General features: G+C 35.4%; 1 protein-coding gene and 1 pseudogene across 1 annotated transcript in view; one reads left to right on the top strand and one right to left on the bottom strand.

Annotated features, from left to right (window-relative positions):
- PTPRQ (protein tyrosine phosphatase, receptor type Q) overlaps positions 1 to 11,846 on the top strand; it is a 219,468-nt gene that overhangs the window by 156,779 nt on the left and 50,843 nt on the right. The window contains exon 33 of the mRNA XM_008058431.1: positions 699 to 772. Coding sequence (XP_008056622.1) covers positions 699 to 772 — 74 coding nt within the window. The remainder of the gene's footprint in view (positions 1 to 698; positions 773 to 11,846) is intronic.
- LOC103260778 lies at positions 9,931 to 10,504 on the bottom strand (annotated as a pseudogene).

The following is an 11,846-nucleotide window of genomic DNA, read 5'->3' as shown; positions in this document are numbered from 1 at the left end:
GAGGTCTTGCTGCCCAGGTGGGTCTTGAACCCGCGGGTTCAGGCAATCCACTCACCTCAGCCTCCCAAAGGCGCGGAATTACAGGCTGAGCCACCAAGCCTGACTTGGTCTTATATTTTTAAATGTCCGTGTGCTTTTAGTTTTTAACCTTGATCCCTTTCTTTGCCCTTTTTCTATTCCAAATGCTATGGAAACATAAAATGTGTAACACAGCTGTACAGACATAGAAATAAAAAATATTGCTCTTAATTTGTTTCCATTTGGACAAGTTCTATATAATCATTCTAATCTGATTTACTAGTATTTGCAAAGTTGATTGAGATATAACAGTTATTATTATGCCTTATATTTGTAAAGTATGTTAGTGTAATACACTTTCACAGATACTAAATCATTTTCCAAACAAATTTATGAGGGAGGTGATCTGCTTCATTCCTTTAAACTGCTGACTGCTTATAAGTTTACCAATTTTTAGTCACTGCCCCATCAAATTCAACAGGTCCAAGTACAAGATAATTATTCATATCATAGATACATAGCATATATTTGTCCTGATGGGAATTCAATTCCAAATTTGTTTCTTGTAAATTCATTTTCTTATGAATAAATATATACAACTTTCATATTATTTGTTAAGGTATTCACAAAAAAGTCATATTACATGCAAATTATTGGGTTGTAATTTTTTTATTTTATAGATTTAAATTTAGAGCCACAAATGTCATGGGACAATTTACTGACTCTGATTACTCTGACCCTGTTAAGACTTTAGGTAAGACATATTTCGTAGTTTAATTTAATGTATAATCTCAATATATTTATCATAACTGGAATATCTATTAGTTAATGTATTCATCTATGACTGAATGTTCTTAATTACAAATTCATTTAAATGTTAATTAACCTGCTAAAGAAAAATAGTATTTGAAATATATATTTTTTAAAGGGATATAATTTTTATTAGAATATTGGTTCTATGGTGAGATACACTAAAATTATACTAAATAAATATATATTTGACTCTTTTAATGTACAATCTTTTATATAAAATGTTTTTACCTAATAAAAGAGAAATTGGCTTATGGAAATGTTTGTTAAATAATCCTAAAAACTAGATGCTTCCAAGTCCTCTTTAATATAGTTATTTTCTTTCAGGAAACTCATAAGTTTCTTTCAGTTATACCCACCCAAATCAGGCCAAAATAAAACATAAATACAGTTTAATCATATGCATGTATATATTATCATATCATCATCATCCTCATCATCATTGCTATAATCATATCTAGCATTAAATATTCTGTGCCAGGCACCCTTCTAGGCACTTTGCACGTATTAACTGATGACATCGTCACAACTAACCTTTAATTTAGGTCAGTACTTCAAAGCAGAGTGATTAAGTGATTTTATGGGCCAGGTGATATTTGGCAATGTCTGGAGCTTTTTGGGGTTACAACAGGGTGGTGGTGGTGGTGGTAATGGTTGTGGTGGTGGTGCTGATGCTGGGGTGGTGCTGGTGGTACTGTTGGTGCTGGTGGTGTTGGTGGTGCTGGTGCATGCTTCTGTCATCTAGTGGGCAGAGGCCTTGAATACTGCTGAACATCCACAATGCAAAGGATAGCCCATAATGTCAAAAGTGCTGAGGATGAGAAACCCCGAGTTAAGTGTTAATGTTTACTCTGTTTTACAGACAAGGAAGCCGAGGCCTAGACTGATTAAGTAATTAAGTGACCTGGTCAGGATTTCAATACACCACAGGATTCCATAACCAAATATAAGAATTAGATCTGGATTCAAATGTTAGCTCTGCCACTTTAGAAAATAATTTAGTTTTTATAAATCTCAGTTTCCTTATTTATAAAAATGATGAGTATATACTCCTTGGAAGGTTGTTTAAAATTTTACATAAAACAACATATGTGAAGATGTTAATATTTTATAGTTAGCAAATTTTTAATGTTTAATAGCTTTTTTTTGGGATAGGTAACAATCAAGGATTTTAGAAATATCTTTATTTAGGAGAAATTATTTCCCTATAATTTCAGAGAGTATCACAACTTCCTATTTCTTTTACACCAAATCTTCAAACCTTCAATTTATCCATCTATAGTACCTCAAGGAACTGGGTGATAGTGTATCTCTGGCACCACTTGAGAATGTGGGACTTTGTCTGTTGTTCAGATCCCAGCAAGCTATTGCTTAGTATATCATGAGCTGAAAATAGATTTCAGTGAGAGCTGTGACTGGAGCAAGATAGATTGTTCCACCATTTTCAGTCAGAAATTCTCATAAGGTTGTAGAAATATTAATTGTATTAAAAAAAGTCAATCTTCACAGCATAGTCAAGGAAATTTTGCATCTTGAAGAAATAAAAAGGGGCATGTAGTTTGCAACATAGATGTTTACAGAAAAATGACATGTAGTTGTTCTTTCTATAGACCAATCTTGGCTGCTCCATCTAGGGAGCAGCCTGTTCTCTGTCATTTCATAAAATAAAAAAAATTTTTTTAAATAACATATAAATTTCTTTGACTAAAATATTGTTTAATTTCATAAAGTCATTGGTTTGATTAATTTTACTCAATAATTTAATGATTTTAAAGCTAGCTGATTAGTCTTGTCGTTTTCACATTGTGTTGAGCATTTCTTCATTTGATAAGTAAGTCTATCACACTCTAATACTACCACAGTTAAGTGTCTTGTCATCAACATAATTTCCCAAAGTTTGCATTTACTAAGATTACAATTAAATAGTGACCCTGGTATGTTTGTCAATGGAAGATCAAAGATCTGTTTCGTGTGTCTAAGGGAAATAATATTTTATAGGAGCAGTCCTGAAAGGAGTTAGTCTTTTTGTGTTCTGTGTTGTGTGCTATGTTTCTCATTAACTTCCGAGTTCCATACAGATTATTGATTGGAGGACAACATGTTCAGTCAATTATCTGAAGGGCTAAGTTAAAACATTTGTGGTAATAGAAATGAAAAAAAAGTCATAAAAAGGGGAAGTACCAAGCATCAGGAACTGTGACATACAGGGACACAATTTTTAGATTCTGACAAATGACCTCCCTCTGGCCAACAATAGCTTTGTCTAGCATTATAGGTAGTCTCGAGGTGCTCCTCAGTGATGAGCTTCTCTTTCTTCCCTCCACTTATGCCGTGATAGTGGAATATAATAGCCAATTCTAGAATGTCGCAGAAATAGAGTCAGTTCTCTGTTTCTGTCTTTGAAGTCATACCCACAGCCACACTAGTTGTCCAGGTACTAATGTTTGTATACCTTGGTAACAGCAGAAGTCTAAAGTGGGTAAAAGATGTGGAAAGGACAGACCACAGGATCCTGCCAAGATTAAGGAAGGAGGGACTGGTGAAAAGTAGAATGGAGGCAGCATGTAGAAAGTCATCGGGCTGGTAAGGGATAGTGACAAAGAAGGATCTCGTATAATTATCAATTTACTCAGAATTCAGTATATTATTCGAACACCAGTGACATAAGAACAGCCTTTTAGGCTTCTTCTTATGTGGTCTTCTAACGACTCTCTCCTGAGAGATAGAAGCTTTGTAATTGTCTTTTGCCTTGTAATGCTTATTCTGGATTGATGACACGGAGTTCTGCTATTTAGTCATTTATAGCTAGTAAAACAGTGACAGGTGGGATTTGAGGAAATTACTAGGCTTGCAATCCTTAGTTGTGGTGAAATGAAAATGTACCACTGGAGCAGAGTTCCTCAATGACTAGCAATTTAACCCAGCCATTTTTCTGGTTAATGGATTTCACGTCATCAATTTCTGTGGTCGCATTTGGTTTTTACTAGGCTATTGGACGTTGTGGTTCTATGGGAATCAGATTTACCTTGATGGATAAGGCAACCAAGAATACTCCCCAGAATGACCCTGGTCCATTTAACATTAATAGATTACCATGGAGTCAAAGAGTTCTTGGCAAAAGAATATCATCAGAGTTGGAGTCTCACTCTGTCGCCCAGACTGGAGTGCAGTGGCAAGCTCCCAGCCACCACAGCTTCGACCTGCTGGGCTCCGGCGATCCTTCCACTTCAGCCTTCCAAGTAGCTGGAACTACAGGCACGCACTACCACACCCGGCTAATTTTTTTGATTCATTGTAAAGATGAGGTTTCACCAAGTTGCCCAGGCGGGTCTCGAACACGCAGGTTCAGGCAATCCACTCACCTCAGCCTCCCAAGGTGCAGCATTACAGGCTGAGTCACCGAGCCCGGCCAAAAAATATTTTTAAAACATTGCTAAAATGGAAATAAAGTTGACCGTTTCTACTATGGTCATGGAAAGAATGGTGTCATGGCTATGAGAATAAAAAAAAACAAATAAAAAAGTGCAATGATATAATTAGCCCTGGGGTCATCAGAAGATGATGAAAGATGATTGAGTTCCCTTTTCTATCAAATATGTCATATATTGGGATGTATGAGTCAGTTGCAGCATGCTAATGACTCCCAGCATTTCTGGCAAGATGTACAGTGTGTATGTAATCCCAGACTCCAGTGAAATAAGTCTAAGTCACATCAAGGTCATGAAACCAACAGTGGATATGGACTGGAATTTTGTACACCAGAAACAGTGAGATCCAACCTGAGATACCTATCACCTGAAACTTCAGGTTCAAAGAACCTTTGCAAGGCTGTGTATCTGTACATTATGTGGTGGTAGTTGTGCCTCTTAAAGACGTTATCATTTGGAGATCAAAATAAGGGCAAAAGGATCACTATAGGCTGACAAACTTTAAAAGGTTTAAGTTTAGTGAAAGGGGCTAACGAAAATAGAAGTGAGAGGGGCCTAGGTAGGGCTTCACTGGGAAAGAATGAATCTGAGGAAGAGCAGTTTGCATTTAGGAAAATCTTTATGACCTGTAGGGATAAACATGGGAAATGACATATGCATTATTTTAATCGCAAATAAATGCTTACAACTATTTGATTTTGTTTTTACTCAAGATCAGATGTTAGCATTTCTATTACCAAAATTAACAAGAAACCTTCTTAAACCTAAAAAAAAAAACAAAAAAACTCCTTAGATACATCAGTTTAAGGAAAGTGCTTGTAGGCAGTGTTTTGATTACAAGGTTTAATTATGGAGGATTCCTGTGATTTGAAAACCAGACATCCCTTTCTATACCTTACAGGGATCTCATTAAAGTTGAACAAGATGAAATCTTCAACCTCATGGCAAGGGTACTCTATGATTTTTTTTTTTGTCATAACACCTCTCATTTAATTACTATGCTAACAATTAAAAATTCCAGTGTGCTCACTTAGACTTGGAAATAGGAAGTTGTTATGTATATTTTGCAGCAAAAAGGATTACTTCCTCCAAAGCCACAAGAGAAGCAGAGGAGTTTTATTTTAATGAAGCAGTGATATTGTGGCCGTGAACTTCACAGACTCTTCAAACAGCAATATTTCAGGCAATTTTAGTATATGTTGAATTTATGTGACTTCGGGTTACTAAAAATTATTTAAGTTCTGAAATCTTATTTTCAAAATAAAAAAACCCACCTCATAAGCTAACTGGGAGATTACATCAGATGAATGAATGATGGAGGAATAGAAAATATTTGTTAATAAAGATAACTGACATTGTTTATGTACCAAACCTTTAAAAAATTTTTTTTCTTTTATCATTGAAATGTGGGGTACAAGTCAGGATTAGGTATATGAGCAGTCTACATATAGGTGAAGTTTGGGCCTCCAACTGGTACTCACTTCCCCTGATTTAGGATCAGGTACCCTTTGTGATGCCACATGTCCTCCCCACTCCCTCCTTCCCCTGGCAGTGTCCTGCAACTGCCAATTCCTGCCTTGTAACATTGTGATAAATGTTCAGGACTCATTTTTGAGTGAGAATATGTGGTATTCAGTTGTTTCTGTGATAGATCACCAAGTATGATGGACACTAAATCCATCCAGTTTACTGCAAAGTTCATTATTTTGTCCTTCTTTATGACTGCCTAATACTCCATTGTGTATATGTACCACATTTTCTTTATCCTGTTCACTTTTAATGTGCAGCTGGGTTGGTTCTATGTGTTTGCTATTGTGAATAGTGCGGTAATAAACAAGCATGTGCAGGTATCTTTGTTGTAGAATGATGAAAGTTCCTCTGGATATATTTCCAGAGGGTGTACTGCTGGGCCATATGGAAGGTCGATTTCTAGTTGTTGTTGTTTTTTTAATCGTCACATTCCATAGAGGTTGGAATAATTTGCACTCCCATCAACAGTGTAGAAGTGTTCCCTTTCTCCCCACTCACACCAGCAACTGTTGTTTTTGATTTATTAATAATGCCCATCTTTACTGGAGTTAGGTGGTACTTCAATGTGGTTTCAATTTGCATTTCTCTGATGATTAGTGAAGATGAACATTCTTTCATGTGTCTGTTGGCTGCTCATATTTCTTCTTTTGAGAAATGTCTGTTAATGTCTTTTGCCCACTTTTTATAGGGTTGTTTGTTTTTTTTTCTTTTGGCTCATTTGAGTTCATTATAGATACTGGATGTTAGGCCCTTGTCAGATACATATTAGCAAATATTTTTTCCTATTCTGTGGGTTGTCTCCCCACTCTCTTAATGATTTCTTTTGCTATGCAAAGGCTTTTCAGTTTGATGAGGTCCCTCTTGTCTATCATAGATTTTATGTCACTGGCTGTTGGGAATTTGATCATGAAATTGGTTGCCGACTTCCATGTGCATAGATGTGTCTCCTATGTTTTCTTCTGTGAGTCTTATAGTTTGAGGTTTTATGATGAGGTCTTTGATCAATTTAGAGTTGGTTTTTGTATATGGTACTAGGTAGGAGTCCTGTCTAATTCTCCTGCATGTTGTATCAAGTCTTTTAAGAGGTTTTATATTGAAACTCATGCTTCCTTTTCTGCAACTCTATAATATGACCTCCTGTTAATAGATAATAGCAAAAACATGAAACCAACCATGCTGACCATCACAGCTGGACTGGATTTTAAAAATTTGGTTTTACACAATGGAATATTACACAGCCATAAAGAAGAACAAAATTAGGAACTTTGCTGCAACTGGAATGATTTAGAGTCTATAATACTCAGTGACTTCTCACAGAAACAAAGAACTGAGTACCATATGTTCTCGCTTATAAGCAGACCCTGAACATTTACCATAATACTATAAGAAAGGGATTGGCAGTAGTCAGAAACTGACAGGGGAGGGAGCAGGGACATATAACATTAATAAGGGTACCTGATCTCTAACCAGACAAAGTGGGGACCAAAGGTAGGCCCAAGCTTTACCTGTACAATGACAACTTATATACCTAATCCTGATTGCACTCCACATCTTTAAAATAAAATATTTTTTTAAAAAATGAAACAAACAAATGAAAATAAATATATGCTTTTCCTAACAACCCAACCAAGGTTTTTAGCCACACCAAGGTTGGTAGCAGCACCAGCTTTCAGACCCAGGCAGTGTGACTTCTGTTTGTGCTTGTGAACACTGTACCACACTGCCTGAAATCGCTACATGCCCAAGTAGTTTCCATTTCCTCACTATTAGTGGGGTTTCTGCTCTCACAGCTGTCCTATCTTTGCTGTATCGTTTTCTCTTCTCAATATTCCAGTTATATCTAGGTGCTCTCTTTTTTCACAGTCTTGTCTTGGCTTTTTGAGGTTAGCATTCACAAATGAGCATGAGTTGTTTTGTGGGCAAAGATGCAATAATTTATTTTTTTAACATGAATAAGTATGACATTTTCCCACACCCTGGCAAATACTTTACTATCTACTTTTAAGTTTTTACCAGTCTTAATGGATGAAAACTGACGGTCATCCTTATAAGGTGTTTTAGTTTATATTTTAAAAATTTTATTGAACATGAACAACTTATAATTTTATGTATTTATGGGGTACAAAGTAATGATGTGATATATGTATCCACTGTGCAATGATTTAACCAAGCTAGTTAGCAAAGCCACCACATCAAATACTTATCATTTATTTTTCCTAATTATATTTCTTGAATTATGAGATTGAGTAACTTTCAGTAAATTTTTTGTGCAGTGTTTAAATATTCTAGTTGACCAGCATGGGACCAAAAACAAAAAAAGATAAACTCCTTGCTTTAGTCTTGTTATAAAAACTTACTCTAAAAAATAATGATAATAATAATAATATCTTCCTTTTTATATGCCTTTTTATCAGGAGTCAGATTTGTACTGAGCTTTGTATCACATTTAATTCAAGCTTCTTGTTAGAGATATAAAAGAGGATTAAAGAGCTGAATCCATATGCTGAGTTTAAATAATGATAATTTTGATTAGAAGATAATAATTATGAAAAATTAGTAACTGCTTTATAATGCTGATTTTCTAAATTACAGTAGTATAATTTACTATGAAACAGAAAACTTTAATGTGATCAGTCATAGGATTTTAAGCCTATCAGGAATGACTTGTGCCTATTACAGAAAAATTGTGTTTCTATTTTCAAGTAAAAGAATTCCATTTTCTTTTTTTTTTGAAGAGTTTTTGTTTGTTTCATACATCTGAAAAGAATGCATATACAAAGAATTGAGACAAGAGAAAGCATTGGTTCAAAACTAATGAATCCACAAGAATTAGGATTTGCGGAAGGTGGAAAAGATTACCCAAACATTTTTAAAAATTGGAAGCTGCAACCAAAATAAGCTGATAAAATCCCTATTAATACTTATGAAGAGTCTTCTTAAGACTCTTTCCATGATTTTTATTAAACTAGAGAGCCTCATCTGGCTGCTCTAGTGTTCTTTATATGCAAAACAGAAATAAGGGGATTCCCCTGACTGATCCCCATGTTGTTAAGTGTTCTCCCCATTCCACCCCACCCAACCCCCAGCTTCTTAATGAAGAAGGCTTCCATCCTCATAATTGAGAGAATGTGACTCATTCCATAGACATCTGTCTTCTAGCACCACCCTTCATATTAACTCTATATACCAGATTTTCAACTGTGTTCTAGGAACACCATATCATTTACTGTTGAGTTGCAAATCTATGCTAAGCATGTAAGACAATGACTGACAGGAAAAAAATTTTTAATTATGAACTCGATCCATTTGGTGTATTCCAAAGGTGTAATACTTTTCCTCATTTATCAGTGAAAGAAGTTAGAAATTAACTTCCAAAAAAAAAAATCAGCAAATGGCAAACAAATTTCCTTGAAAGTCACAGTCACATATATAGTGCATCCTAGAAAAGAAGAAGGGCAAGACAGGTTCCACCCACTTTCATGAGCTTCATCAAATACTGGATCTACTTAAGGGTGGAGAGAAAAGGCAACTTTCAAAAAGGAATCTGTTATTAAATGAGACATTTACTATACTCCTTCCTAAGAGCACCAGATGGGGAACATGTTTTCTAAACTAGATCTAGGAAGTAGAATGTGAATCAATCCATCCTCTTCCCCTTAAGGGCCGTCCACTGGTTAATGAATTAAAAAAACAAGACTAAAAACCAAACCTCACACACACTCCCCCTGAAAAAATAAAAAATAAAATAAAACAAAACATTAAGATGTCCCAGATTACTCTCCAGAGTGGAACCAGGAAGCAGCTTCAACAATTTGAATTAGTCTTACAGAGTCATTACAAGGATACCTTGCTTTTAAACAAAAAAAACCCAAACAAACAAAAAAAAATTTGTTTGAAACGACAAAACAAAAACTAGCACTGATCACTTTTCTGACAATACACAATTACTCAAAATTAACTAGTACAGGGAGGGGGAGAGGGGTCATACCTATGGACTTTGTCTCACACGAATGCATGTGGGGAGGTGCAGGGTATTTGTCATTACCCAAAAATGAATTTTAATTTTTAATCTTTAGTTTGATTTAAATACTGCTTTTAGTATGATGCCGACACCAGCTGTGCAGAAAGGGCACTGGAGAGATGTTCATAGCAGCACACACCTGCGGCTCTTCTTCGGTTCGGGAGGCTTCAGGGCAGCCAATATTGCTTCATTAAATACATTCTTTAGGCCTTTCTGTGTGAGTGCAGAACATTCCACGTACTTGACAGTCTTCAGGTCACAGGCCAGCTTTTCAGCAATCTCTGGTGTGACAGGCTTCTGTTTGTTCTTGGCAATTTTTCAATAGTAGAGGGGTCATCTCTGAGATCAATTTGGGTCCTGACAAGCAAGAAAGGAGTCTTTGGACAGTGGTGAGTTATCTCAGGCACCACTTTTCTTTCACATTTTCAAATAAGGATGGAGAGACCACTGAAAAACAGACTAGAAATACATCTGTTTGTGGATAACTCAGTGGTCGTAATCTGTCATAATCCTCTTGCCCTGCAGTATCAAAAAGTCCAAGAGTATATTGCTCTCCACCAATCATAATTGTTACTGCATAGTTGTCAAAAACAGTTGGTACATATTCAGATGGGAATTTATTTGTTCTGTAGGATATCAGGAGGTATGTTTTACCAACAGCACCATCGCCCACAACCACACACTTAATTGTCTGCATTGCTGAAATAATTTTTTATCCACCTTAAATATTTCAAATCTGATATTGACCTCAGCCTCTCCACTGGGGCATTGGCAGCACTCAAGAATTCCATTTTCTATTAAAATATTTGGAGAAGTGACTTCATCTTGTACTGTCAATGCTCTGTGGGTCCATGCATAGAAGTGAATCAGAAAGCATATTCCACAATCAGGGAACATTTTGTCCTCTTCTAGTGATACTTCTGTAATACATGTGCCCAAAGGATTACATATTGTTTATTAATATATTATATGTCATTTCCTCACTTGGCTGGTGCTTTGAAATGGTAATCTAATCTGAATTTTTATTCTTTGTGGTCGATGGAAATGTTTCTTTTCCTACTGAGCCCAGTGATTCATTATTACCATAAAGATGATTCTTTATTCATCTTCATGCCTCCTTTCCCACGTTCAATTCACATCAGCATGTGAAAATTCATAAGACAAAACATAAACATTTTAATGTGTAAAAGGATGTATCTAAAACACTTTATAAGATACATGCTTTAGCATTTTTAAAATTTAGCTGAAGATTCTAGAGGAACATGAAGCTCTCCTAACTTAAACAATTAATGCAGTATTTATTCAAAACTACCATGCAGAATAGCCACAGGAAGCTGTTCATATTGGTAACATTTCATAAGCACCAATCCAGCAGGAAAAAAAGTGAAACATGAATTCCTGCATGTCTAGTTAACTTATTTTGTCACTTGACTATAGCATTTATTGCAGAAAAAATTATAAATCATGTAACAAAATTTGTTATATTACAATTAGTAGTTATGCCTAAAATGGTTAATAATTTTTTGTTCTTATTTGTTTCAATGTCTAACACTCAACCTGAAAATTTTAAATATCTAATTCAAAATCCATATATCTGTTCATTGGTCAATTCAGCAACTTGGAATAGTCTTGTATAAAACAAAGAACTCTGGCCTCAGGGGACTTACATTCTGAAGGAAGGGCAGAAAATAAACAAAAAGAATAATAAATAAGTGAATTGTATGCTAAAAGATGAGTATAATTATGAATAAAAGAAAAAATAGAACAGGTGTGGAGAATGTGCAAGTGGGGAGAGGAAGTGCAAGGCATTTTATCTCTCACTTTTAAATAGGGTGGTGTATCAGTCTGCTCATGCTGCCATGACAAAATATGAGTGAATGTTTTAGATAACAAAAATTTATTTCCTCAACAATTCTGGAGGCTAGAAGTCTAAGATCAAAGTTTCTGCCCATTTGATAGTTGGTGAGAAAAGGTGGGGTTGCAGGGAGAGAGAGAGAGAAGCTCTCTTGTCTCCTTTTTTTTTTTTTTTGTTTTTTTTT

This window comes from Carlito syrichta, unplaced genomic scaffold (genome assembly GCF_000164805.1).
Source record: "Carlito syrichta isolate Samal-C Ts95f unplaced genomic scaffold, Tarsius_syrichta-2.0.1 Scaffold303338, whole genome shotgun sequence".
Lineage (NCBI taxonomy): Eukaryota > Metazoa > Chordata > Mammalia > Primates > Tarsiidae > Carlito > Carlito syrichta.
This window is presented reverse-complemented; position numbering and strand designations above follow the sequence as displayed.